At 40.4% G+C, this 26,761-nt stretch overlaps 1 protein-coding gene across 1 annotated transcript in view; it reads left to right on the top strand.

Annotated features, from left to right (window-relative positions):
* The first annotated feature begins 11,551 nt into the window (after positions 1–11,551).
* IL15 (interleukin 15) overlaps positions 11,552–26,761 on the top strand; it is a 36,728-nt gene continuing 21,518 nt past the window's right edge. The window contains exons 1-2 of the mRNA XM_033001707.1: positions 11,552–11,595; positions 21,408–21,537. Coding sequence (XP_032857598.1) covers positions 21,475–21,537 — 63 coding nt within the window. The 5' untranslated portion in view covers positions 11,552–11,595; positions 21,408–21,474. The remainder of the gene's footprint in view (positions 11,596–21,407; positions 21,538–26,761) is intronic.

The raw sequence follows: 26,761 nt of genomic DNA, 5'->3' as shown, positions 1-26,761 counted from the left end.
CATTTGTCAAAACACCACAGTTGAGAATCACTTGGAGCTTTAAGTGATAACAATTTAAAGTTTAACTTTGTTTATGACAGAGAACAGATCGTGTCACCAAAAATAAAAAGTAAATTCTCTTTAGCAGGAAAAGCGTAGAGAACAAATAGTGAACAGATAGGACCAACTGTGAACAAGACAGGACCCCTATTTGAGATCTGATGTGAATGACTGTGACAGCTTGCAGAGCTTTTTGCTGCCTGAAAGAGACAAGCTGTCTGAGAGATCTCTGGAGGACACAAGGGTATCACTGGGGCAGGGTCGCTGTGCCCTTGCTCTGCTCTCGTGGTCCCCATGTGCTTCTGGCCAGCGGACAGCAGGCAGGTTGCTTTATGGGCTAAAAGACCTTTGGTTTGACTGAGTGTGAGCTTCCTATCTCCTTCCCTTTCAGAAACTTTGACTGATGTGCTAGGGTCCAAGCTGATAGAAAACAGGTGCAGAATGACTGTCCTCAAGATGGAAGCAGAAAGAGTGAGGGCACTACAGTCCAGACAAGTAGTCTCCATGCTTGAAAACCTACCAGAAGAAACATCCAGAGAAAATGGAAAGTGGAGGAGGAAGAAACCCATACATTTTGTTATGGACAAATTATGACAAATTATCCTTCCTTTCATGACAGGATAACAAGTCTAAATGATAGAGGAGAAGCAATAGCTGTCATGTCATCTTGACTTCAGCAAGACTTTTGGCATGCTGTCATGTGAAATTAATATAAGCAAGCAAGGAATCTGCCAGCATGAGAGGGCACATCCTGTTGGAAAGGTGGACTCAGGAGTGCTGCTTCTAAAGGAATTTATGTAATTGAAAGGAAGGAATATGGGTAGGTCATCCAGTATTATTCAAGCACTTTCACTTGTGATGCAGCTATCAAATGAAATCTCTGCTGACAAAATCTCAGACCATACTAAATAGGAGGAATGAAACATTTCAGAAGGGAAGAGCAGTCTGCAAACTAATCTTGAAAAACTGAAGAAGTGGGCCAAACTGCAATACACAAACATGGAGTGCAAAATCTGAATAGTCAGCTGCTCAAAAATGGAATGGGGATAACCAGTCATGGCCCACCTTCTGGAGAAGACAGCCAGTCACAATCAGCCATGTGCTGGCAGAGGCATGCAAAGGAAAAAAATGGGGACCAAGAGTAGCCTATACACAAGACAGGAAGAAAATCTGCTGCTTGGCCAGAGGCCAGAGGGCAGTCAACAAATCATAAACAGCACCAGGAGATTCTGAATGGCTCATGAATATACCCAAGGCATAAAAATACCCACATTTTCAAATTAACTCAGAGTTGCTAGGTCAGACAGCATGGATATTTTAAACACATCTCCCTCCCTGCCCACTCATCCTCACATGGAAGAATATCATATTGGGTTCTGAGTTAGAGCATATAGTATTCACTTTCCTCTGGTCCTCTAAAAGTTCTTTTTGCCCACCTGTAAGACCTGGATCTTTGCTATGTGTTTTCTCATTTGCCACAGGATCCTACCTTTGCTGTGCACTTCTACTGCATGCCATGTTATGCCACATCCCTGTGAAGTTCTTCAGCACGCTGGAGGCTTTGAAGAGCACTTCAATAAAGTATCCACTAGGTGTGGTTTAGGCACACATGCTCATGTCTTGGGACAGAAGGATGGCCTAAACGGTGTCACAAAACCTTTAGAATTCAATTTTTGATCTGTTTTAACACAGATAACTCTAAAACTGTATTATACACACAACTGAAGAACACTCCATATACACCAGAAAGTTCAGTGATGTATTTTTAAGCAAAATATTAAAAGAAGGTGTTATCACAGATGAAAGACTCATATAAATCTGAAGGGCCAATCCCCTTATTTGGAGAACAGATGGGAAGGAGAGAAAGTAAATAACGGAGTCCTTGAAAAAAGCTCAGATCCTAACACTTTTAGACAGACACTACAGGAATATTCAGCATCACCTCTTTAATTACTGTTTTCATGGCACAGGAAGTCTTCTGCTCCTGACCAATGTTTATGGAGAGTGAAATTGCATCCTTATGGTAGCAGTGCTAATCTGCAAAGGGGGTAGCATGGGTCAACATGACCATGAAGTCTAAATTTTGCTTTGTAAGGGAAAAATGATAGGTGGAGACTAATCCTATAAGAGTGGAGCTTCCTATTTAATGTGAGCAGGTCTTCAGCAAGCACTGGGGCAGGGAGAGTTAAAGAGATGCACCCAAACAAACAGAAATCACAGTATGAATGACCCCAAGAAACTAGCTTTTCTCCTTCTCAGGTGAGTAAGTAGTTATTCTTAAATTATCAGATGAAATATATTAGTATTTCTAGCACTTTTAAACCCTCAAGTTGCACTACCTGTCCCTCAGCAATCACACAGTGGCCATTTACATTTCCTAGGCAGCCTTGAGGAGGTCATCGGTTTCATACACTCACCCTGCTTCTGAGAAATGTACAAATTAGCAAAAAACATCATTTTAAGCTAAACCTCCTATTTCAACCAAAGTAGAGCATAGAGGGTTTTATTAAATGTTGCTGAATATAGCTATTGCTAATTGAGTGACTGGCAATGAAAAAGACCTCTGAGACCTTGTGATTTAGGGTATTATGAACTTGCAGTATCATCAAAATTTCAAAGCACTTTTTCATACATTCAGTGCAAAGACTTAGCCCTTCCTCCTTACCAAAGAATAAGAGCAAGATCTTTTGCTCCTCTGGGGTGACAGAAGACAACTGTGTTTATCAGATTCTTAGGTGTAAGCTTCTATTTATATGTGTATGGGAGTAGATTAAAATTGATTTCATACAGTCACCCAGGAATGAAACAAATAAAACATGCAATTTTACCTGCATGTAATGTAAATCCAGGAAATCATAGTCTCCACTAGTATAAATACATGGAAGCATTTGCAAGAAAGTGTAATATCAGCAGGATCTCAATTCTATCCCTCCCTTAAGCCATACAACATTCATTTTAAAGACAGGAAACAAGTTACATTGAGAGCTGCAGAAAAAACAGATGCTCTTTGGTAAATTCAGTGGGAGTCACTTCAGAAGGAATCCTGTGGTAAAAAAAAAAGCAAACAACACGATGTTGCTAGTAATTTAGATATCTGGGAAGTGACAAGATATGTCATAGTTTTCTGTGTCTAAGATTTTAGAGAGATTTTATTAGCCTTTTTCATGTGACATCAAGTCCACTGTTCTGGAGTATGCCTCCACTGACCATTTGTTCATGTTTTGCAAGTTCACTACTTAGTATCTTCATTACACAGGATTTATGGACGAGTATTACTATGTTGCACTCTCACAGATTGACTGAAATCTTTTTGAGGCAATGTATTTTCCTGAGTTTAAGCTTGATTTGTTTACTAAATACATATATGAAGCCTAATGGCCATGTATCAGTACTCGCATTCTTAATTGTGATGTCCCACAGTTTAATTCCCTTTCATAGTGGTAAAATTTCAACTTGTTCCAGTGAAAAAACAGCTTTACCATTTGATTGAAATTCAGTATATATGATTTTTATTTATATTTCAGATATTTCTGGATGCTACTGTTTGGTTATTTTTGACAAAGTACTGTACAAGTAGCTTCTGGAGACACATAAAAAAATGCAAAGTTAGCAATAATGGGTGGTTTGTGTCTCATCTCTTCAGCAATTTTTTTTTCTCCCACATTTTCAACTCTGCAGAGAATATCAGAGCCTCTTGAGCATCTTTCATCTTTTATTTTAACGCACAAACACTTCAATCCAACTATACTGACAAAAGTTTTTGGCTTATTGTCAGTTTCCCCAGTTTGGACATGAGTGCAGTGGCAATTTAAATGGCAGCTGCTGCTTTACGCTCTGTGCTAGGACACGGCCCAGAAGTCAGTCTTTGGTCTTCATCTATTTGGAGCAATCTCGAGCAGATTGCAAGTTCCCCTGAATAGTAACAGGAACTACAAGTAGCTAGACATGCCGATACCAGGAAACATTGAACTTTTCACACAGCTAAAAGTCACTCTATACACCTTGTATTTCTGGGAATCGGGGAGATTCTCTTTTCCCCGTGGCTGGGCCTGGCCTGGCCATGGGCCCAAGCAGCTGCAAAGTCACCCTCAGCAGTCTCTGCTTCTGTGGGCTACTGTTTGCAGCTCCAAGACAACCCTATTTTGGACCTGATATAGACAATCTGAACCGCTGACTAGACAAACAGAGTTCAGTGACCTGATACTGGGAATTCTGTCCATAAAGTCTGTGGCTGTTTTGGGGATACGTGAAGTACACACAGATAAATAATCAGGCAAACAGAGGACTGGAAACACCCTGTACGTTGCTGCTGCTACATGCCATTGTATGGTTTCCTACAATGAATTTCAGTGACTTAGGCTAGAGAGCCACAAGGCAGAGGATAGAAGAATTCAGAGTGAACCAGTGGAGGTTAAAAACGGGGAATCTCTATTCTTATGCATATTGAACATTTCTGTGTCCCACGCAGTGCCAGCGAAAGCAGTGGCATATCATTTGGAGGAAGATGCTGCTTCTGAGTAACAGGTGATCTAGGGAAAGGTAAAAAATAACAGAGAGGAAAAATTGCTGGTTTGAGGACAAGCAGCTATCAAAAAAAGCCAGGACTGAAATGACAAAAAACCAATTATTGATAGTACATTTCAAAACACTATCTTTTCATTAACTAGTTAAAGTTTTGATAACTTCCAGTGCATTCATCTTTCCTGTACATAGTATGCCACATATTAAGATTCCCTACAGAAAGCATATTGATTTTTCTTACAAAGGAGTGAGCAATATACTGTGGTGTGTTGTGGGAGTTTAATATGGCACAAGTGTGTTATAATATATGAAAAAGCTCTTTATATAGCCTAGTAACCTGAAAGCGATGTGACAAAACTAAAGAGAACCTTGAATTTGGTATGACTCCTAATTTAAACTACTTGGAGAAAGCCCTTTCCTTCCACTTGGCTAAATACAGTATGTTGTGCAGAGAATCTTGAATTTCAAGTGTTTAGAATACATTCTGTCCACGTGGTAACTAAATATCTTGTTTTCTGTATTTATGCATAAATTACTTTCCACTGAGTGATTTCTACCTTTGTCACAAAAGTTCTGAGTTTTAAAGAGACCAGCTGTATTACAGTATAATGAAACTATAAAACAGTATTATCAAACAAGAAATATGATACATATGTCATAGCTATTGTATTTTAGTATTAAAGAGGAAAAAAGGGAAATAATCTTGATGGAATGCACATCATTACTCAGTTGCATTCTTTCCTCTTTCAGCCCTCTCTTTTGCATGTTATATCTTTATTTCTTTTTAGTAGAACTTACTTATTGGCATCGTCATATGGGTTAGGATCTAATTCTTCTGCATTCCTAAAAGCTCCAACTACAAATGCCAAAGTGAGCCACAAAGCAGGCTGCTAACTGCAGAGAGGGTGTCTATATGGACTAAGACTGAGAGAACTCAACAAATTGTTTTGACAGTTAGCTTTGAGGAAAAGAATCCACCCCCTTTTCCTCCTCCAAGTGATTCAGTTTCATTACTATATTGTAACATTTTGATTCTTCAATTCACTGTTCTGGAATTTCTGTTGAGGAACACTTATAAAATGCTTGTCTAGTAAAAAATAAGAAGTGACTGACATGTTTTGGTTGCTGTGCTTTAAGCTGAAGAAAGGCACTGCTTTCAGGGGAGTCTCCTGAGCTATGGATCCTGGTTGGAGTGCAGTCAAGGGCACTTAAAACCTCAAAAGGTTTTTCCCAGCCCTGCTAATTGGTTAAGTTAGACAGTGCCCTGTTCAGCACATGAAACCTAAAAGCTAAATGTGCCTGACTCCCAAGGCACTGCACTGGGCTCTAGCTACCCAGTTCAGAAAGTGCCCAGCCATCTAAAATCAAGTGGTGCAGTACCTGGCTTCAAAAAAAAAAAAGCACTTGAGTAGAGTATTATTCCTATGGGAACTGTTTGGGAACTTAAATAAGGATTAGATTCACTACCAGTTCTGTGGATTTGGCATGTAGCTCTCTATGTCAGAGACCACTGAGACAGCGTGGACTGCAAGAGTTTTGTGGTCTGGTCACTCCACTCAGGGTTGATTAACACAGAGAGAAATAACAAAAGTACAATCTGTGGGAACTGTTATAGTGAAGACATGACTTTTGGGATGTTATCCAGCTTTTTTATTCTCATATTTATTTTATTTTGTGTAGGATTTTCTGTATCTATCATGCAATTTAAGGAGCAACTCTTTTGGGAAATCTTTTAGGCTGTAGTACTGCAAATATTTTTTCTAAATAGGGTTCTGCTTGTTCATAAGGCACTAAACAAAACACTTAAGATTATAGGTTCCTCACATGACTCCAACTAAGAGCTGCACATTTCTCTGCATTGTCCTTTTTCACAGATTCCGAAACACATTCCTACTCATTTTAAGCATTGAATGCCTTTCCCTTTTTTTTTTTTTGTTTTTGCTAACTTAGCAATTTATACGGTTTTGCTTGGAAACACTATCTCTTTAAATAGGAATAGCTCATGCTTAGTGGCAATAGTTGATAAATTATAACATGCCAGAAATATTGTGCATGCTTCTGAAAGGCAGAATATTAATGTCTCTCCAGATGCGTCTAGAAGTTAAATAGCATTTTTGAAATGCCAGAAGTTTTTAATATCCTATCTGGAGAGTCTACAATTTAGGACACATTATAATTTAGTATATATATTAAAAAAAAAAAAAAAAAAAAGAGACAGATTATCTATAGTATATCAGCCATGAAGCAGAAGTTGCCTAGATTTTCACAAGGCACCCATTCCCACCCAGTAACATGTTTAGTATATTACATATTCTATTACAGCAATAACTCTGCCATAAAATTATTTCAGTCTTGAATATTGGTTTATGTGTTGCTATAGCACTGGTGCAGGATGGTTCCCAGATTCAGTTATGTATATGATTTGCTGAAGATTGTAATTTCCAGAAATACACCTTCCTAGCATATATCAAAGACAGATTTACGTAAGTCCTTCATCAGACAAATTCCCCTCTGTCCTGTCTTCTCTGCTGCTGGCCACTGTCACTAGAACCAAGGCTCACCTCAGCTGAAGCAACATGCAGTAATGGTGAATGCTGCTGGGATGACGAGGATGTGACTCCTCAGAGGCAGAAGGCTGTTTCCCCTGTGTTTGCTCCTCCAGCTGCCACACCGGGAGTGGGGGGAGCCAAAGCTGTACCTGCTTATCAGCTCTTTATATCCTCTCTGTCACCTAGAGGAAGAAAACAACAGTTATTTCATTTTCTTATCCAGAAGTCTGTGAGGTTGATAATCGAGGGTGTAGTACTTCATCCTTGCAGGAATGCTATACTAAAAAAATACTTGGGAAGAGACACTACTGAAATTGGAATTAGTGTCCTCTGCATCTGCCTGTACACTTGGGTTCAGGTTCTCTAAAAATTTTGGAATTCGTTAAAAAGAAAAAATCATTATGCTTATCAGAACATCATGTCTTATCAGAGCTCACATCTTATCAGAGCAGGCCTCCATTTCAAGGTGTTTTTTTTAAAAGAACTGACAGTGAGACAGTAGGTGAGAAGAGCATAGTGCAGCCCCATCTCTAAGCATTCAGAAATTTGGCAAAAAAAGTTGGTTCTGAGCTGGGACGGTGGGGTGCCATCCTGAAGGGATCTGGCTCTGCAACACCTGCCATTTTTTTCCACACTACCTTCAGAAAATATGGAATTTTTGTATAACCACCCACATCACATTGCCTTCTCTCCCACTTCTTCACTCTTGCTTCTGTAGCAATACTTCCTCTCCTGATGTTCAGCAACAGAACTAACACCAATACCAAAGGAATTAATTTTCACGAGAATACAGTCAAACTTTTAAGAGTACAGCAAACCCAAACTTGTTGTTGGCTGTTGTGCAGCCCCACAAAATGTTTGGGTAATGATGCTTCAAATCAGGACGGTCATGTCTGAATTTTCAGTTAGTCTGTTTTATTTTCAAAATTACATTCATGCATCTGTTTTCACTTTACTGTTTGCATGATGTAAGTTATTCACATTCTTTGTCACTGCACTTATAATAATAAATTACAATTTAGTAGCTCATTAGTGAGAGTAATTGCCAATATCTTGCCAAATAACCTGTGTCCACTATAAATGAAACTTGCATAAATTAGAAAGGGGTATTTTGCTTGAAAGAGAGTATGAGAATAATTTATGCTATAAATAAATACCTTGACGTGGCTAGTAGTGTTTAGATGTCTATAAGATATCCCTTGTGTAATCAGGAAGCACATTTTTATGTAATTAAAAAAATGAACAAGAATTAAATTTTGAGGCAGTGCAGCTAGTATTACCACCCTATTGTAATGTAAAACATACTGACACTTGCACTATTTTTATATACAACTACTGCAATGTTTAGGAACAGTTTTCATATTAAGGTAGAAATTTATATATTTTAAGTTCAGAAATGCCAACAAAACATAGTTCTTAAAAAAACCAAACCAAAACAAAACAAAACCACCAAACCAAACCCAGAGAGGGAATTTAAAATAAAATAAAATCCATCTTATACACAGCGTTTCCATTTAGCAGTGTTCAAAGGAAACTGTTTGGAAAGCGATTAAAAAAAAAAAAAAACATGAGTGATTCTTCCCCTGAAAAGGGAAACCACAGAATATAATTCATGAATACCTAAAGCTTTGTGTGATTGTTTTTGGCTGTTTGCTTAGAAATAATTTTTCCTAGTTAAGAAAATTCTGACAAATTATAGAATAACAAAGGTATCACATCAAAAATCAAAGACAAGTGGAAAACAATTTATTTTCTTTCAGTTTTAAACAGTGATAAATATGAGACTTTGATATCCCAAGTCCAAATACATACACTTGCAGGTATACTTGAAGTAATTTATTTTTTGAGCTGGAGTAAACTGAGGAAACAGCAGTTTTTGTGACCACTTTTGTCTTAGAAGTGCTCTTACCACAAGGCACTTAACAAATTAGTATGTTCATTTGGTTTGAATACTGATCTAGGCTGGTGTTTTTTTCCTGCAATGCTGGTACCTCCTGTTCACTTGTATTTTTGTACTCTGTCACAGCAAGAATTCCAGGCAAGTCTGTACTTTTATTTTCTCTTTCAAATCCTTCCCAGGTTTCTAACAGCTGCCAGCTGAGGCAGATTTCACCTCCTGTGTCTGCACAACTGCTTAAAAAGTGGTATTAACACTGTACTGAGACAGAGTAGAAGAAGCATGAGTAGCTGCTTTTCTGGAGACACAGGTAAGGTGTCATGTGAGAGAGCTGAATTCCTGAAGAGTGTGAAATCATGAGTTCTGCTTTTTTTGTCTTGTCTTCAATTGCTAGAAGATTTTCTGCAGTAGTAGTGACTGCAGACCAGATTCTGTATGGGAGCTAATCAGCATGGCTGCATTTCACTTTGGTGCCTCCTCTGCAGAACAGATGCTAGACCCAAGCGTTGAACCACAGGACACAGTGCATGGGGGTGTTCAGAAACGGCAGCAAGCTGCCTCATGTAATGCATTCGTCATGCAGCCATCTAGAACTAGTCTCTGGAAACACTCAGCTCCAGTCCTTGATTCTCTCTCTTGTATGACAGCTGTTCAAGATACAGAAGTCTTATTTAGGTCCTTAAGTATATTTTCTGAATCTGGCTGTAATAGAAGATCCCAGCACAGGAAACTAACTGGTATTGTTGAGCAGGTTTATAAATAGCGTTCCTGAAAACATGTTATTTCACTGAGAAACAGGAAGGAAATGCCCAACTCTAGAAACTCATCTCTTCTTCAGTAAGGAGACAGAGCCATTTCTAAAACCCTTGCATATAGCTACAGAGTAGTTTTACCACCTCACAGAGTGTGACATGCACAGAACAACCACCAGCACCCAGAATAACACAGAAGAGGACAAAAAGAAAGTCACACAGAGAGAAAGTACCATTTTCACTGTTGTCTCTGGAGTGCATGACCCTTATGTAAGTAATTGATGGTTCCTGGAAACCTGAGAGTACTCCTAGGGTGCTGCTGAGCCTCATTTTCAGGACATTAAAGTTTAGCTCAAGGTAGCAAGGTTTTTCACTGTGAGGTGTCTAAGCAGGACTTTAGGATTACAGCCACCATGCCCTGTGATTATCATAGCCACTAACCCCCCACTTTTCTTAACAGCTAAAATCCACAGCTTTTGAGTTCACTGCAATTTGCTGAGTATTTTTCTGGCTTCTTTATAATGATCCTCTTCTGATGTCACCTGGGCCTATGGCACCTCTCCGTGCTGTTGTCCCACAGCAAGCCAGATGCTGTTCCTTTTGGAGAAGGTCTTTTCTGTCCCAGAAACTCTCTTTCATGGCCATGCTCTTCTTTCTTGGTGCTTCCTTGAGAGACAACTTTTCTTTCCCTCTTGTGGTGGCTGCCCCAGTGTCCTGGTTTCAACTGGGATAGAGTTAATATTTCTTCTCAGTAACTAGAGTGGTGCTGTGTTTTGGATTCACTGTGGGATTTGGTATGAGAATAATGTTGATAATGCACTGATGTTTTCAGTTGTTGCTGGGACCAAGGCCTCTCCAGCTCCCCATGTCATGCCCATGCCCAGGTGCATAAGAAGCTGGGAGGGAGCATGGCCAGAGCACTGGTTCCAAATTAACCAGTGGAATATTCCATATCATGTAACGTCACAGTCAATAGTTAAAGGAGGGGTGGATGGGTAGGCAGCATTCTCTCTTGCATCTGGGATTGTGATTGTGGGATCTTGGTATTTAAGGATCGTTAGTTCGGAATGGGCTGGGTATCAATCGGCGGGTGGTGTGCAATCACATTGTGCATTACTTGTTCATACTTTCCATTACTGTAATTGTTTTATTTTATTTCAATTATTAAACTATTTTTATCTCAACCTATGAGTCTCCATTCACCCCTCCAATTCCCTCCCCCATTCCTTGGGTGGGGGCGGGTGAGTGAGCGGCTACGTGGTGCTCAATTGCCCTCTGAGCAAAAGCTATGACAGCCAGTAAAACACTGTTCAGGCTGCAGACAAGAGGAGGAGTTACAGCATAAAGCTACAGTGTTTGCTTCCAAGATAAGCAACTCTTTGGAGCTCTGGTTGGAAGGATACACTTAAGCTACAAAGGGGGGAAGGGACTGTGCAGAGGCAAGGGCACAAACTGTGTGCTTTCTTCCCTTCGTGGAAGGGTAAGGGGTAGCATGCATAAATGTCGCTGATTGGGACAGCAAGCAGCTGCGTTCTGTGTTTGTCCGTCACTTGCCTGCCTTCTAAATCTCAGGCATATGTTTTGCCCCACGTTTTTTGGTGGGTTTTTTCCAAGTTGGAAAATTGCTCAGAAATGGCAGTGGGAAATCCCTACAATCTGCTATCTGTGGTAAGAATAATTCCCACGCTGTATTCGGTACAAACACAGTCCTATATCATTATATAACAACTGAAAGTAAAACAGCATGGAGGAGGGGGTGGAGCATTTGCTGCTGTCACTAGTGCAAACATTATCCTAACTTCTGTGCCAAACTTGCTGCACAACTTTTTCAGGACTTGTGAGTATTTTACAACTTTTAACATCCTCTTGTTTTTTCTTTCTTTCTTGCTTTGTCTCTTTCTTTCTTATTTAATTCATTAAAAAGATGGGGAACTTATACTGCTTAGCTTCCAACTATTTAATATTTTTAAAATTGTCTCATAAGATTTGTTATAAATATCAAAGACATAGTTTAAGTATCATATTTAACCTTGTATCTAACACTTGTTTCTCTCTTACTACTGTGTAAGAGACATCAGCAAGTACAGAGAATTGGTGCTAGCCAGTGAAAATTTGTCATTAGCAAAATGAGGGGAAAGCAAAGATACTGCTTAAGACTAGTTAACATAGCAAGGACAGAGATAAAAAGCTGGGAGAAAAGTTATTTACCGTCTTAGTGTATATGCTTGAAAGAGCATTAAATGCAGGCAGGGAACTGAAAAATTGCAGTCAAGTGGAATCCTACTGAAAGTAGTGATACAGAGATACTGTAGACAATAGCAGTATAATAGGGAGGTATTAGCTGGTAGTAAACCTGAGTAAGGAAATGCATTTATGAGTCTGTTGTTAAAAACACCACCTTCCACCTAATGAAACCAAAGGTAGGAGGAAAAAGATGGGTGGGGCAGAAACTTATGAAGCATTGCATTGTCAAAACCTTAAAAATTACTGCTTTAAAAGCCAGTAATAGGAAATTCTCCCTACTGTGCACAACCACTACTTTGTGATTCCTTCTGTATACAACAGGTATATTTGTGCTGCTTACTTTTAGAAGTGTGTGATATTGCAGAATAAATTCCTTATTATAACTATCACAGTATGCTTTGCTGTATTTTCCAAATAGTCAATAGCACAGCACTTTCTTTGCCTGTTATGAATGTGTTAATTTCATTTTACTGTTACCAGTTTATTTGACATGTACTAGATAAATGGAAAGGTATCACTTTTGTCGTGGAAGAAGATAGTTACAGATCAGCTTAGTCTAAACAAATGATCTGTATAGAGCAGTAGAGGTACCAAATTCATTCTCTGGGAGGACTGTTCTAAGCATTAAGGACACGTAGTATGACTTTACAAACTGTCACGATCACTTCAGCTCTGTGATCTCAATCAATGAGGGTCAGCTTTGCTAGCCCTTCAGGGTGTAGCATTGTAACGGGGCGAGCAGCTGCGGTGCTGGCGGGATCTGCCACTCAGCGCTCCCACGCTGTGCCCACGTGGGTTTTGGAACTCGTGAAACCCCCCCGTGGAACCCCCCGCAGAGCCGAGAGAGCCGCCACGGCAGCTGATGGACCTCAGAGGGGCTGGGAGCAACGGTGGCCACACCGTGCCCCGCCGCCCCCTGCCCCCCCCAGTATAAAAGCAGCCCTTTGGGAGCACGGCTGAGGCGTGCAGGGAGGCTGCTGGGGCTCTGCCCACCCGGGCAGGGAGGACAAAAGGGATTAAGGGGCAATGGTGACAAGTTCCTGCCTGGCACAGCAGGCATGTCTCCCTTGGGACTGCGCCCTGCCTCAGCTGCCCCGGAATAACGGGCATGGGGCTTGGCAAGTGGAACCGAACAATAACGAGGATGATGGTTCAGCTAGCATGGAGGGGTCGCTGAGGTTACGTTGGCCTACGCCCTGCATTAAAACTGCTTCTATAAACAAACAAAAAAAAAAGATGGGTCATTGACATAGGAGACTCCCTTCTGAAGGGAACAGAAAGTCCAGTATGCCAACTGGATTGACTTCTCAGGGAAGTCTGATGCCTCCCCGGGGCCAGGGTTAAAGATTTGAAGAGAAATCTTCCTACCCTGGTACGGCCCTCAGATTATGATCCATTATTGATTTTTCAGGTAGTCAGTGATCAAGATCCAACAAGAAGTCCAAGGGCAATCAAGAGAGACTTTAGGGCCTTGGGATGACTGGTTAAGGGATCGGGTGTTCTCCTCTATCCTTCCAGTTGCAGGGGATGATGAGGGAAGAAACAAGCAGAGCCAGCAGATCAATGCCTGACTCCAAGCCTTGTGGCACTGGCAGAATTTTGAGGTTTTGGTCATGGGTCAGTCTATACAACACCAGGTCTGCTGGCAAGAGATGGGGTACACCTATCTCAAAGTGGGAAAGTGATCTTCACACAGGAGTTAGCAGGGATCACTGAAAGGGATTTAAATTTTGAAAAAATTTGATAAAATAGATTTGAAGGGGGAAAAGGGTAAAAGCAGGCTTGCTAGAGATAAGCCTGGGACTGGCACAGCAATGTTTGAGGGACAGTGTGCTTGTGAGGTCCTTTGGTCTGCTCTCTCAGTGGAGGTAGGGGATGGAGAACCATGCAGCAGCAAAGACACAAGGGTTATTGATGTGTTAGGAACCACGGAAGCACCTGAGAACGGTCACATAGAAATTAGGGCTCCTCCCCTCCAAACAGTGACAGGATCAGTAGCCCAGCTGAAGTGCATCTACACCAACTCACACAGCATGGGCAACAAACAGGAGGAGCTGGAAGCTGTTGTGCAGCAGGAAAACTGTGGCATAGTGGCCATCATGGAAAGATGGTGGGATGAGTTGCACAGCTGGAGCGCTGCGATGGATGGCTATCAACTCTTCAGAAGGGGTAGGCAAGGAAGGAGAGGTGGTGGGGTGGCCCTGTGTGTTAGGGAGTGTTTTGATTGTCCAGAGCTTAATGATGGTGATGAAAGGGTTGGGTGTTTATGGGTAAGAATCAAGGGGGAGTGAGAGAAGGCAGCTATCATGGTGGGAGTCTGTCATAGACCACCCAACCAGGGGGAAGAGGCAGATGAAATAATCCATAGGCAGCTGGGAAAAGTCTGATGATCACTCGCCCTTGTTCTCGTGGGGGACTTCAACTTACCAGATGTCTGCTGGAAATACAATACAGCAGAGAGGAAACTGTCTCGGGGGCTCCTGGAGTGTGTGGAAGAGAATGTACTGACACAGCTGGTGCGTGAGTCCACTAGGGAAGGCGACCCGCTGGACCTGTTGTTTGTGAACAGAGAAGGACTTGTGGGTGATGTGATGGCCAGAGGCTGTCTTGGGCATAGAGATCACGAAGTGATAGAGTTTTTGATTCTTGGAGAAGTAAGGAGGGGGTCAGCAGAACTGCTACCTTGGACTTCCAGAGAGCAGACTTCAGGAGGTTTGTCAGGTATTGGAAAGGCTGTGGAGGTAAGTGGTTGAGTCATCATCCCTGGAAGTATTTAAGAGATGGGTAGATGTGGCACTTAGGGACACATTTTAGTAGTGGACTTGGCAGTGCTAGGTTAACGATTGGACTTGATGATCTTGGTGGTCTTTTCCAACCTAAACTATTCTCTGATACTCTGCAGTCTTTAAGAATGTTTGAGTTCTCTGATAGAAAGAATATGATGGTCAGATCCATTTTGAGGCTTCCTAGATGTTCACTGAAAATAGAAAGGGATCACAGGGAACAGAGGTACAGGCTGATGTGGAGTCAATGGGTCGTATGGGTAAGAGAATGCTAGATTTTTTTATGAAGAGTGATAAGTTCCTTCTCACTTCAGCTTGCAGTCTCTTCCAGGCCGTGGCTAGTAATACATTTGACACAAATATTCCAATGTCAGGTGCAGGGTTCTGTCAGCCAAATGCTTCCCTCTTCTGTGCTCAGGGGGTTCAGCTTGCTGCAGCAGGCACAGCAGGGAGAAGGACAATCTGGAACAGCCCCTCTGTGAGACATGTTGTTCTATCAAAATAACACTTTTAGTGGTGTGAAGTAGATCACCGTTCTGCAGGCCAGAACAGTGTTATTGCCTGCAGGGATCAGTAAAGCACAGCAGCCCAACCTCAGTTGTTGGAACAAACTTATTAGTCTGCGCAGAAGTACATATTTTATTCCTCTTGGTTTTTACATGACACAGTCTTGTTGCTATGTTCTTTATGACATCATTGCACCATCAGTAAGAGCTAAAACCTGGGAGAGTAAATACCTTTGCTTTCATATTTTTCATGAGGTCTTTCTGTGCACTTAAAAACTCATAATGAAAGATAGTGACTTTAAAGGTTATTTTAACTACAGGGCTGAAATGCACTGCCAATTCTCATCATTGTAATACATTTCTGACTCTCTACACAAAATTATAGTGTGTTAAACAAAGAAAGAACGTCTCAAACATGTTCATTTGTTGTGCTTGCATGCTAAAATATTTCTAATTTTCAAAAGTAATTGGTCAAAAATGTAGGGGCGAAATCCCTACTATTATTTATTATTGGCTACTTATTACTCAGAGAAATGTGTATGAAGTAAAATCCTATTTTTTTTAATAAGTAGTTCCCAAATTTAAAGACATTCTTCTCACTCAACCCAGATTTCTGATTCCCTTTTTACAAGCTTTGATAAGACAGGAGTTCACTCTGAGAATAAGTGCTGGCATATTAACAAACAAGCTGATACATTTGTCTCTGCAAAGACCAGGCACTGGTAGAAAGCACTATTAATAGGTCCTCATGGGAAGATATGCTCAAAACTCCTTTTTGAGCTGGAGTTCAAAGGGATAGGACTATATTGGAGGTCCCCAGTACCTAGACATCCAAATTATTCTTTCACAGACAAAAGGACTTCTGATTTCGTATCATTAATCCAAGATCAATTTACCTTCTCGCTGCCGCTGTGCCAAACACTGAACCTTAGCTGCTGGTGCCCACCTCAAAGGGTTCTGTGTACTGAAGGCTCCTCTGCTCTTGCTGGGCCAGTTCCGCTCCCAAGATGGGTGCTATGGTCCCACTCAGAACAAACCTGAAGGAAGAACTGTAAGAGAAAGACATTTCACCCAAGCTGCCTGATCTGTATCTGTAAGCAGAGATCCCGCTTGGCCAGGGCTGAGTTCCACCTTTGAGATAATATTCTGCACATCTCTGTGAGAGTTCTAGTCTGGAATTTCCTTTACATCCTTTAGCCTATCTGGGACCTGTTCTCCGCCATCCATCAGATTTATGGGCAGCTGGGGCTAGATTTTTTTTACGATCGTGAGAACACAAAGAATTCAGGCAGCTCAGCAGCTAATAAAAGCTTTCTGTCTTCCATTCATAAATTAACATACTAATGTAAAAATAAGGAGACTGATTCTTTTTTAGCTAAGAAATTAGTGAAGAGCAGCAGAAATATTTGGAAGTCAGCAGGAGATGTACTATATAATTAAACTGTTGTCCTTGCTGATAGGCTATTATCAGCAGGTAACAAGATATATGCATCATTACAAACCACCTTACAGTATTTCATCCTATAAGAGATGAGGTGTATCTTTAGTGGCAGTATAGGGTGATCACTCAGACATTGTTGCCATTATAGCTGCTATAAATTACAACTTAACGGTTTAATAGTTTATCAGTTAAGTCTAGTGCCAATGCTTAAAAATTCTTTACCAAAAAATGGCTGATTTTTTTACCCAGTGAGGAACTGTTTTTAAAAAACTTTATAAGAATTCCTATAGATTAGAAGAGTTGCACTCTGTGACAGTTAAAAAAAACCTATACCAAAGTTGCTAAACCAGCCCACCCATGACTAGAATCTATCAAATGTTTTAGGGTGCCTTTATGTAAATACAAATACAAGTGAAGCAACTTTACTGGTTGTAATTTATTTTTGAGTAGAGGGATTGCCATATTCTAAACCGCTAGCCAAAAATGATTCCCACTTTCCCTGGCTGCAGTATCTGTCAGAAGGCTGTGAATGTCAAGTGCTTAGTAATTTTCTTTCCTAGAGTTTAAACTCTAAACAAGGACAATGTGGAGAACTTTATTGTCTCTGCTGGAGAAAGGACTTGAGTTCATTGGTGATATCAGGTCACCGTCTGCCACAGATCCTGTTTGTGCAGATAAAATATATGATGATGCAGTTGTTTAGCTAATGATCTTGTGAACAACTCACGCAATAGAAAACCCATTTTACGTGAAGAAGTAACAATATTGACAAGGTTTCACTCTGCAGATCTTAAATATTGTATTAACTGTTAATATGTTGTTAACTATTACTAGCATAATATCAATTCTGTAACCAACATGATGGAAAATCAGGCACGAACTCTATGGCCTCTTTTGATGCTGCATTGGCTAATTAAGAATTATGGCACTTGTACCAGTGGTGCCTGCGTGTCTCTGGCAAGTGACAAAGTGTCACTGTCTGTCTTCCTGCAAGGGGAATTAGGAAACCTTACCTGCCCTTCCAGGACTAAGGAGAGGTGTTGCAGGAACATGGAAAACTCTGCGCCTGACATCTGAAAGATGCAGCTGGTTACTGCCACCAACCTGCTTGTAAAAGGTATCGACACGAGCACACTTGTCCAAAAATAACTACATCTGTCTGTATAAGCCATACTGGCTCTCTTCTGAGTCATGGTGCCCCAGTTTGAATGTTGTTAAAAAATAATAGACATCTGTATACCTGTTAAAAGTGAGTGCATGCAGTGTGCTTTTAAGAACACTGGAATGGGAGTCGCAGTAACTCTCACAGGCTCATCTGTTGCAGCCTGTGGCAGAAAACCAAAAAGTATGGTTTGTTTCCTTGCTAGTGTACATTGGTAGTGGTACAGTTGCTAGGTGGAGTTTTATTTTGTGCTGCTTCTTGGCAGAGTAAATAGATGAAATTAGCGTTTCAGCCTCAGGCTACTTTACTTCCGATACTAGAGTTAACATGATCAGTTGTGCTCAGAACTGCCACGTGCAATGTAGATGCAGCAGAGGGGATGGGAAGGAGGGTGGCACTGGGAACCTACCTAGGATTGCACTGATCCCTGTTCTCATCCTGGGGATTCCAGGTGTCAGCCTGCCCTGTGATGACCAACACTGGATGCTAGTGATGGCGTCATCAGACTGGGGTTTACATGCTGCCTCACTGCTTACAGCTTTCTTTCATTTTTTTATGTAATTTTAAATCTTTTTTTATTTAACAAATAAAGATCTACAGCCTTAGTTACACTGTATTTTTTAGTAATTTGTTACACAGGCACAATAAATGTAATTTTACTTTGGCTAGAATATATATATATACACATATGAATAAAAACAAGGAAAACCAGGAAAAACAGATACTCTGTATTTCAGGTATTCTTCTTTTGTATGGCCCCATGTCTAATTTGTTGCACATTCCTTGCATCCTGTTGTAAATCCATATTTCCCCCCCCCCCCCATTTATGGCACTTATCAGTAGAGTATCCAATTGCTTTTTGAACATGAATGAGTTCATTTTTCTCAAAAGTCCTGAAGGATAAGAATATGGGAATTTTACTTTACAAACAGGAAAAGACTGCAAGAACCTAATGATTTTCGTTCCAGTATGTGATACCTGGAGATGGAATTTTTTGGGGGAGATTGTTTAGCATTCCCTAGGATTGTCTGTTTTCATATATAGCACCCAGTTTGTTCTGGGTGCTATATATGAACACAGACAGCTGTGAGTACTCAATGCTTTTTTGAACTAAGCTCTGTAGCGGGCATTCATTTCTTCAAACCATAGCATCTGCATTGGAAAACCTTGCATCTGAGCTAGCTGACTATGATGGCTAGAAATATATGCTTTGGGAGCAGGAAGAATTTCATCCTAAGGGCAGGTATACAAAGCAGTTTAAAGTCAAGATTTTTTGTAGGAAAGAACTCAAAAAATTATTGTCACTTGCGAAAAGTCTGGGTTAAGGAACTTGCCCAAATCCCGGGGAGATGGTGAGATGAAGACAGGGACAGGACTCCATTCCTCAGGGCTGCATTCAACTGCCATTGTCATTGAACCCATGCTTTTCTTTCTGTGATCTGCCTTCTTTTCTACGCATCTTCCTTTTTCAAATGTGGACATTTATACATGATTTTTTTCAGGAGCTTGGTCCACTTGGTGAAAAGAATCCATTTTGTTCCTAAATCCTGTGAGAGAAAAAGGAAATCGTTACATCATACTGTGATTAAAGATTTAATACCTTTTTAAAACTATGAATTCATGGGAAGGCATTAAGCATGGTATTAAGTTTCAAGTTCTCAAGAAGAATATACTTGAGTGTTCATAAATCCTCCCACTTCTGCTACACCCAACCTTTCCTCTTTCCTTTCACCTTCACTCTGCCTTAATTCTTTGCTGTGCTCTCCATTCAGTCATGCTACTCAAATTCCACTGCTATGTACCAGCAGCATCACTAATTTCTGCTCCTCAGCCCTCACCATGCTGTTCCTGCAGGAAGCCTTGTTTTTTATACAAAGGGTTCTGTTTGTCTCTGAAGCTCTGAGATGGAGTATGTTCATTGTGAAGAGACTGCTGGAGACCAACTACACAGTGCCAACAAATCTCTTCTGCAATTATGTAAACTAAGCCATTCATGACTTGGCCGAGTTTGAGCAGGTCTCCTAGGCTGCCAAATTTGAACACATTACTAAAAAGCACAGCTTTAATTAAATGGTTATAAACATTTTCTTTATATGAAAGAAATGCATATTTCTGCTAATTTGCTTTTGGAAATGACTGAACTACTCTTAATGGAACTTAAAAGAAAATCAGTAGCCTGAATAAGTAATTCAGTGCAGGAAATTTCAGCTCTAACAATTTCAGCTTGACCAAACTACAAGCAACTGAACTGAGTCTTATTATTTGAGACCGAGCTGCAGAAAGCTCTAACAAAACTGTAGGCAATAGCCCCTTACATGTATAGAAATAGGACTGTGTTCCTAGCCCATAGCTTTGAAATTACCAGCATTTAATTTAATTTTCTAAGAAAATAATGCTTATGCAATCACACATCTGTGCGTGTTTGCATATTTCTGCCTCCCTCCTCCATCAAATTTTTTAATTCAAGGTCTAATTTAATTGAATAATTTACTTTGGAAAAGGCATCTACAGGTCACTTCTTACAGCCTCACACCCAAAGCAGGGCTAACTTCAACATTAGAGCAGGTTGTTCCAGGCTTGGTTGATTTTTTAATACCTCTGAAGATGGAACTTCCACAACTTCCTTCAGAAGTGTCCTTCACAAGCTTATTTTCTTGCAGATTGTGTTGGGTTTCCTTTTATAAAAAACTTCCAAATAAACTGTTCTGTCAACACGTCTTCATCATTGTATGTATTCAAGGTCTTGCTATGAATACAAAACCAGTTTCTCCAACCCTAACACTTGCAAGCTTTGAAAGTGAATCCAGGAAAAAAAAAAAAAGGTTTCTGAAATAGAAGGGAAACATTCCAATTAGGTTTTATTGTGTCATGTGTGAAAAGGTAATAAAAAAGGCAATGAGCTGATTAGACAGTTGCCATGATCCTTACTATGTAAACACTGCTTAAATGGAGGTGGTATAGTGGATTGTTGCTGACCCAACCTTAGTTCCATATGGTTTGCTGCATTTATTGTCTTCTGATTTATTGTGTAAAATAGGGGAGAACAAAAGTAAAATCACATGGCTGGACTTTGTCATGTCCATGTAAAAGGCAACTATTAAGAGCAATTGTCATGCTGTGTTGTAGTAATTAGGGGACATCTTCCAGCCCTTTATAAAAACCAGAATTATATTGATGTTAATGACTTTAATACTAGCTACCTGGCCTACAACCTCTCTTCTGATTGTTATTGGAAGTCACAAAATTATCCTTTGATGACAATATACCTTTTCCAGGGGGACCCCCCTTATACTGCAGCATTCAAAGATGGGTCTCTATTATCTAGGTAAAAATGAACCTTTTAAAAAGTCTGTGTCTTGTGTTTTCCACTCATTTAGAAGATTTAAAGGGGACTTGCAAAAGTCACTTGCAAAATTTCAGCAACTTCCTGCTTTGAATGCTCTTAATAGATGAGCTGAGAGCCACTCAGAACTCTATTGCAACATTATACATGCTTATTTTTTCCACGCCTAGGTCCCACAATGTACTTTCACGATCCAGATTCTGTGCTTCTGTTCTGAGTAACGTTCCAGCAGGCAGGATGCTGGGGAGGGTGCGGCCAACACGAAACTCTGCTGGAACATTGATCAGGCTGGAGAGCCAGGTAAGTGCCACTTAAACAACATGACATTTTAGGAAATTTCAGCAAAGCTTTAAATGTCATTTTACAACCCACCAAGAAAATTAGGCAATAGAGTAAACATTTCCTATATTTTAGATGAGATCACTAGCACCCTATGATTTTCTGCTTTGTTTTTTCCGCTCCTTGTTCACTTGTACCAGAATTACATAATAAATGGGTCTGTATTTTTTTCATACTCGTGTTTTTCAAAGTTTATTCGTGGCACAGCAAGTTCTAGCAGACTTTCCCTCTTGCTTGGTCTTAATGCCTATGTCTAGCTGACCTTCTGCAGCTTGCAGGCCATAACCCCTGACTCTCAAGGGTTTTTAATACAGGAGGAAAATCCTGCCAAGTATCCAGCCTCTGTAGCACTCATCAGAGCTTCCCAACACGTTTTCTAGATGATTCTGTATCAGTTGCATTTCTAGTATGCGGTGTGGCTGGGTGACCTCGTTATAACCCAGAAGCCATTAGCATACGGCACTCGGAACCGCCCAGGCTTGCACCCAGCTCCACACTGGCAGGCCAGGGCTTCCCTTGCTCTGGGTGGGCTCCTTTCCCGAGGAGTGGAGCCTATTTCTGAGGGATCTGGCAGGCTGAGGTGGAATTCTCCCACTTTCAAACACTTGATTATCCCATGCCAACAAGCGGAGCAGAGAGCTGCCTGCATGATACCTTGCCATGGAGGTAAAACCAGAGTGGCCCAGCCGTGGGCCCTCGCCAGCGCGAGGGCTGCAAGGCAGGCACTGTGCCTATAGCCCTGCCTCCACGGCCCTGTCCCACCCGGCCTGCCCTGCCAGCCTGCTGCACTGTGGCTGGAGAGGTCTCTGTGCAAAGCCAGTGTGCCTAAATAAGCAGATAGGGGGAAAAAGCCAAACAGGAGTTATCTGAATGGCCTTCATGCTAGCTATGTCAGTGAAGTTGTTGCTTAGGACAGGGTGGGTTTTTTTTTACAATGAATTTTTGATCAGAGCTTCTTTAGCTTCTTCAATTCTAAATGTGTAATTGCTCATACTTCAAACTATAGCTCATCTTTTGTGCTGGCTTACCGGATGCTTTTCTGCAGAAGTCATAGAAACAATCAATCAGCTCAAAACTGGGTTAATCTCTGATTTCCCAATAGCTTCATATGACTTCATAGAAAAGAGAAGGCTCTGAGGAGACCTTCCAGTACTTAAAGGGGGCCTGCAGAAAAGATGGGGAGGGACCCTTTATCAGGAAGTGTAGTAACAGGATGAGAAACAACAGTTTTAAACTGAAAGAGGGTAGATTTCTATGAGATTAAATGAAGAAATTCTTCCCTGTGAGGGCGGTGAGGCGCTGGCCCAGGGTGCCCAGAGCAGCTGTGGCTGCCCCCTCCCTGGAAGGGTTCAAGGCCAGGTTGGACGGGGCTGGGAGCACCCTGGGCTGGGGGAAGGGGGCCCTGCCCGGGGCAGGGGGTTGGAACTAAGTGATCTGTAAGGTCCCTTCCAACCCAAATCATTCTGTGGTTTTATGATTCTGTGAGTGCCAGAGTGATCACATCAGAATCTTAACTTTTATTAAAAGCAGGAAAAATATAAACCTCTTGATTATGGAGAATAATTTGGAACTCAAACCCCACCAATGTAGCCTATGTAATGTTGTGGGGATTAGAGCAGACAGCAACAGTTTATGGGACAGGTGAAGAATATACCATAGCAAAGTCACACACCCAAATCTCACTTATTGAGACAGTCACTCATTATAAAGTTTGTTTCTTGTTTTTATCTAATCCCTTGCCATTCTGTTGCTTGTATTCTGTTGAGATACTGGGGTAAAAGATAAAAGATCACACTTAGGAAATCACAGGACCTTCCACTTTTTGGTTGGGTTTGGATGTCTGCCGGTACTGTGATCTAGACTACTGCATGGACTTACTTGTCTCAGGCCTTTCAAAATTAGACCTTGTTATAGTGCTCCCACTTCTCACCCCCTTCTTTCTGGTCTACAGTTCTAGCGTCTCCTGCATCATATTCCATCTGTCCACACCAGACTACAACTCCCCAAGCCTTTGTCCCTACCTTTTCAGTCTCCTGCTCATGTTCTCATACAAAAAAAGCAGGTCCTGGCATTTCTCATCTGGTGCTGAAGGTATGACATATGATAGTATCAGAGCAGGTCATGAGCTGCTGTCTTGAGTAGGTACAAGTTACTGCATGCTAGTTCTTCCACAACGATTGCTTGTAGCACATGTGAGTCAAGTTAAGGTTATTTACACTTCTAAGCCTGTAAAAAAGTCAAATGCATCACAAGTAAATAAGTTTCTATTTATGCCGAACATTTCAAATACAAATACAGCCACTGTTGTTTGAACTACAGTATTTCCCCTACTGCTCTTAAAGAATATAAAAAGCCATTACTCGTGTAGCAAGATTCGGACAGAGAATTCTGTGACAATCTCAGTAAGTAAGCTTATTTTGTCCTTTGGTCACATTAATGTTGTTTCTGCTACAACTTACCTATTCAGTCTCCTTCATTCTTCTGGAAATGATTCCCTTTGCTTCCAAAGCCACTGAACATTTTAAAATACAATTGTACCACTTCCCCTTTTAAAGTATGTGCAGGTTTATTCATCTGGCATTTATGCTGTTACTTTATCATCTCTTAAAGTAATCATTTCTCATATTTATACACCATGATTGATGTAGCTATGAAGGCACAGACAAAAAGACAACATCCTTCCCAACAGGGCTTAGTATCTCAAAACCGATGTAACATATAGCCATTAACATCTATGTTGTGCCTGTTAGAAGAAAAAAAAAAAAAAAAGTGTGGATAAGTTGAAAATAGTACTAGTCTACTACGAGCTAAAAAGCTGAGTGGAATCCATCCACTGAGAATACATTGTTGTGCACTCTGTAATAGTTTTCTAAAGATCTTTTCTTTTAATCTTTAGTGATCAATAAAGACTTGAACTGGAAGATGCTTTTGTAGTTGAGCTATCTTCTTGCTTATTTTTAACAGAGATTATTTATATAAAATACTCTCTAGAAACTACTGCACAAAAGCTAACTAAGAATATTGTGATAATGTTTCAGAACAGTTTCCAAAGATCAGCTCAAAGAGGTATCACTCACTGCAGAACAGGCAGGTAGTTACATTACCAGAAATTTAGGAACCAAGGTTCCCAGTCTGTTTTTCAGAAATCAGATCAGCCTTCATTACCAAAATTGCCTTGAGTAACTGAATCTCTGTCTGTTGGTCACTTTGCTATGAGTTATCCCTATATGCTAGAAGAGAAGATGCCATAAACAGAAAGTTAGAATAGAGTAGCTGGTCCTTGGGAACTTGATGGGGAAGCAGTCAAAGATACTAATCTACAGGCTCACAAATAATTACCTATCCTTAGTGTACTCAAGGGTGCTTCTGCATGCACTGAGCTAGCTCCTGTCCAGTGCTAGCCTGTGGGCTGTGTGATGCTCTTCAGTGGTGTTGTAGAAGGTTGTTGTTAAGGAGTTTATTCCTGACGTTAATCTTTAATATAAACAGTTACATTAACATAAAAATGAGAACAAAGTAAATAAAGGGGGGAGATGTATCTTTCACCCAGTGTCTTGCTCCACTGCTTCTAACATCTATGAGTACCAAGAAAAATTTTTTGCCCTCTTAAAAATTTCTACAATAGTTTACCACATGATTTGAAACTACGAGTTTAGATTAAACTACACATTAGCTGATTCATTATTCCTAATGTAAGGTTCTCCAGCTGAATTTGAAAGATCAAAGGCTGTGATTAGAGGATTGCCTCCATCACTTACAGCAGGGGACCTGAGGAAAATTTAATATTTTTTCATTTTCTATATCTTTCAGAGAAAAGGAAGTGGTTTAATCAGGTATGTTTGCAGGGTTACACATGCATTTACTTCACCTTCATATTTTTTTCGTATTCTAATTATACCAAAATTTGCTTTTAGAAAGATCACTGAAATGCCACCATATTCATTCACTCACTCATGAAAATGAAATAAATCAGCCCTGATCTTGGTTGTTAATTTCTTTTTTTTTTCTCTGAAAGGTGTTAAAAATGCCTGTTCCTTAATCAGTTGAGACAATGAAACTCTGTGACAGTTTAAAGTAAGTGTTAGCCCTGAAATAAAACTCATTGCACACAACCCTTGACTTCTGGTGTTCAGGATATGCACTTCTGTGAAGGACAACACAATGACACTGAGAACACAGCCTTTGCAATTTCTACTATTCTTCCTGTCTCCCTTTCCATCTTCAATACATTAAGCACTTTTTTTTTTTTTTTTAACACAATCAACTTTAGGTCTATAACTGGAACTCAATTTCGATGCTTTTATTAGCTAATTCTACTCATGTTTGAATGAAGTTTCATATGCAGTATTTTGTTACACATTCGTAATCATCTAGTCAGTTGTAAACTAGATTTATTCAAATGTACTGTAAGCTTACCAAGATTGCTGGGCAAATGAAAGCCTCCAAAAAAGCTCCAGGCATATTCAGTCCTCTCATTCCCCCTCAAAGATATTTTTAAGACAAACACCAACCATATAACTCTTCAGTATAAGAGTTAAAATTTATCCATGTCCTAAAAAGAAAAAAAGAAAGAGGTGAGCATGGAAATTAGGGTGCAACTTAATTGGGCATTTCTATGAATTACTGCATAATAAGTTTTTAATTATATCATCTTGGGAAGTGAGATAGTTAGGCTGTAACAGGGTGGACGTGCTTGCTATGTGAAAAACTTCCTAAGAAAAGCAAAAGCAATCCAGGGGACTGTTGCTCTATTTCCTTTCTGAAAAAGTTGCCTGTTGGAGACATGCCTCTAAGTTACAGTTTTCCTTCAGTATTAGGGTAGGCTGCACATTTGCCTTGTTCTGTCCTTGCTCCAACATTGTCCAGTCCTTCAGCCAACTCAACAGCCTAAGCCTGAACCAGGCCTTTTTTACAAAGCTGAATGAAGATGTGCTCTCTCTCCAAGAGAGCACCACATTTCTAGATGGTGGTGGGAATAAACAGGAAAACCACAAAACAGACATTCCAAACCTGATGAAAAATACAACTTTCATCATTGTTGCCAAGGAGAAATGGATTTAATATTAATATATTCTGTTCCCTAGTTCCTGAGTGAGGATAACAACAATCTCTTCCATAGAGAGGACCATCTGCCATTTCAGAACAACAGACCATTATCTGTACAAAGATTAACATTCCTTTTCTT

The sequence above is a fragment of the Tyto alba genome, unplaced genomic scaffold (genome assembly GCF_018691265.1).
Source record: "Tyto alba isolate M040663 unplaced genomic scaffold, T.alba_DEE_v4.0 Super-Scaffold_23, whole genome shotgun sequence".
NCBI lineage: Eukaryota > Metazoa > Chordata > Aves > Strigiformes > Tytonidae > Tyto > Tyto alba.
The sequence above is the reverse complement of the archived record's forward strand: the minus strand, read 5'-3'. Positions and strand labels throughout refer to the sequence as shown.